Source organism: Branchiostoma belcheri, unplaced genomic scaffold (genome assembly GCF_001625305.1).
Source record: "Branchiostoma belcheri isolate BF01 breed outbred unplaced genomic scaffold, Haploidv18h27 scaffold2, whole genome shotgun sequence".
NCBI classification, from domain to species: domain Eukaryota; kingdom Metazoa; phylum Chordata; class Leptocardii; order Amphioxiformes; family Branchiostomatidae; genus Branchiostoma; species Branchiostoma belcheri.
Window position 1 is genome coordinate 451,461 of NW_017803490.1, and position 3,206 is coordinate 454,666.

The following is a 3,206-nucleotide window of genomic DNA, read 5'->3' on the forward strand; positions in this document are numbered from 1 at the left end:
TGTTGGAGGAGGCTGATTTCTTGAAGATAAAGGATCAGTGCCGCAGTAAGGTAAAAAAAAAAAAACTGAAGACAGCATACAAGTAAGCAGGCCAAGGACAACAATCGGAAGAGCGGGAGGAACGGTTATTCAAACTGGGTTTTAGCCGGGTTTTTTAAAAACCGGTTGAAACCGCTAAATGTAAGTCTGGTATGAACAGGGTCAAAATGTTCTCTCCAGCAGACAAACTCCCCTGGCATACTATCTCTCTATTTGGCCGATTTCTACTCTTTCCAGCCGCCTCCCGAAGCCTGGGAGAGGCTACCCGAAACCTGGGAGAGGCTAATGTTTACATGACACTGGGCCACAGGACACAGATATCAATAGAATAGTCCCTTGAATAAACAGTCCATCAGGCTCCCTGGGGGATGATCCCTCTATTGTCTTTGTGGATTGATCCCCTGCCTTAGATAAGGAAATGGTTTCAAATTTCACCCCATTGTTCTCTTTATCTCCTAGAATTATTGCGTTGCTAACAACAGACCGGTTTGTGCCTTACTGGAGGGCTGGTTTAGCCTGGGTACCATCCTACAGCGAGTGTGGGAGCCCCGGCATACAAGTAGGATGGTACCCAGGCTAGGGCTGGTTTAGAGTAGAAGTTATTAGTCTCCATAGCAATGCCAAAAACTGGGGGCTTTGGGGATCTTTTGGATCCTTTATGTGCTATTTTCTGATTGCATATAGATAACATAGCTGGCCTGGTTGAATTACCCCCATTTTTTTTAACTGGGCTAATCAGAAAACAGCCGAAAACCACAAACCCCCAGTTCTATCAAGGACATTGGAACACAAATGTCCTTGGTTCTATAAGCCTGCTATGGAGGCTATGGAGTTATAATGTCCAAGCAGATCTTTGGTGGCTGCAAAGACAGTATAAAATTGGCCAGGCAGTAGCCATTTGCCAGACGGTATCCAATACCTGAATACAGCTAGGCCAGTTTGATACTGTCTTTGCAGGCACCAAAAGATCTGCTTGGAGATTATAGGATTTACTTGTGGGCAAAACCTTGATGGTATGAAACACAAGCGTACGAAAGAATTCTTTCTCTGTGTAAATCGGCCTACTTTGATGTACGCCAAGAATGTACATTCAGATCGTACATTACCTCAAGGGTTCACATATGATTTGATCATTTGAATGTAAGTTTTTCATGTAATGTTACATCAAAGCAGGTCCACCTTATGTTTATACTTTTTTTCAATGCTCAAAATACTGTAAGTACTGAAATATTCACAGTGCAGTGGCTTTTTTTCGCAGTTTTTACAGTGACCTCCCCACTAGGCAGTAGTAGACACAGCTGTCTGAATAATTATTTGTTGAACAGCTGTATTTGGAAAACCCCTGGGTGAGCCCCAGTGTCATGCCTATTTCACTACACAGTGTAATTCAATGCAGACAAGATCAGACAGGTGCAATACTGCATCTTTGATACATGCTGCATATTTTTAAGAAAATTCAGCAAAATTTTACCCATTGTATAAAACATAAGCAATGTTATTAGCCAACAGATTGAAAACCTTTTCATAAGAAATAAAGTTGATATAAATGGAAAATTTTCACATTTAAGAAATAATTTTATAATTCACTTACTAAAATTCAAAGATTTACCAGCAATGACTTTTTTTTCTGTTTTTGCAGTTTCAAAACTGAGCAAACAGTAACATGTATGGTAACCATAATTTGCCCTTCCTTTCTGCGCCCCCCTCCCCCTTTTTGGGTGCCATTTGTAACTTAATACTTCAGCATGTAGCACATGGGGCACGCACAGCATGGCCAGATCATTAATAAATCCTTCTCTAGCTAAACTACATCTCCTGTAAATTCTTTCCACGATTCTAGTCTTACTTTTATACCAAAATTCTTCAAAACACTGTATACATATGACTCAAATGTTGTTACAAATGCAAGGGGGAGGGGGGCAAACTTGACCGTGAAAATATAACGGTTACAAATCTACAATTCTACATAATTTAAGGGCTATAAACCCAGCCAAAACAGTTTTACATCCCGATTTAGCCTTCCTACGGAGAACATAACATAAGATTAGGCAACATTAAACATCAGATTCATACAACAAATCCGTTATACGCATGCTATATGTACACACGCACAGAGAGAGAAATATCCAAGTATGGGACGTCCCGTTAAATTTGTGAGGAAAAATGTGGATGTTTTTGAGTCAAAACCTTGCAAAAAACGTCGCCCTTCTTTGTGAATAGCTTGTGAATATGTCCATTGAATTGCTATACATTGTTACAATGTATGTAAAACGGAGGGGGTTTTGGCGGATTTTTCCTGGTACCTTTGCAGCTAGCGACCTGCGCCAGTTTGTGCATGTATGGCGTCTCCCACCGTTCCATAACCGGCTTCCCCATGATTTCCAAGTGCTCGTCCGTCGCATCGTAGTCGGCTGAAGCGTCCGTCCAGGCCGGCTTGCAATCCTCACCGCTTCCGAAGATCGGTTGGCCCGCTACGGCAGTCATGTTGGTGGTTGTAGGATGATCGGGGAAGGATCTAGAAGGAGAGAGAACCGCACAAATTTCGTCTGCAGGACAAAAAGGGAGGGAGGGACGTTCGCGCGCTATTCTTATAGGTGGGCGGGTCTAAACCCCCGCTAGATGAAGACATCTGATTGGTTGCTGTGATGGTATCTGCGTCGCTATTGGTGAAGACGTTTTTTGAGGGAAAAGAGGGGAGAGGAAGGCGTTTTGATCGATGATGTTTTTTGGCGATTTCACAAGTTGAAAATATTTGCTAAACGTTAGGTTTATATGCTAGCACACTTTGGGACATTTAGTACTTCGATTCTCAATTGCAATTATATTTCCTTCTTTTTTTTTGCTTGTATGTAATGTTTTAAATAGGGTACAAGTTTCAGAAATTCTGTTGGTAGAAGAGCCATTTTCCAGACGAAAAAAATTGTAACGCAAGAATATTATACTTCTAGTGCATATTAATGTTCAAGTAGTTAATTGTCGACGGACGTTGTGTGGAAAATGACGTGAACTTTTATGACGTTCTGTTGGAAATGACGTGAGCTTTTTTTAACGTTTTCGAGCCAATCATGATTATTCTTTTATTTTATTGAGAGCTTACCGCATGCCTAGCGCAGGGGTGAATTCATTGGGTTAATTTACAATCACAATCAATCATTGTCCATCCCTAG

The 3,206-nt window shown here is 41.2% G+C and overlaps 1 protein-coding gene across 1 annotated transcript in view; it reads right to left on the bottom strand.

The window, feature by feature from the left end:
* The window catches only part of LOC109468742 (guanidinoacetate N-methyltransferase-like), a 7,909-nt gene extending 5,291 nt beyond the window's left edge, over positions 1-2,618 (bottom strand). The window contains exon 1 of the mRNA XM_019767069.1: positions 2,343-2,618. Coding sequence (XP_019622628.1) covers positions 2,343-2,523 — 181 coding nt within the window. The 5' untranslated portion in view covers positions 2,524-2,618. The remainder of the gene's footprint in view (positions 1-2,342) is intronic.
* Positions 2,619-3,206: the final 588 nt, after the last annotated feature.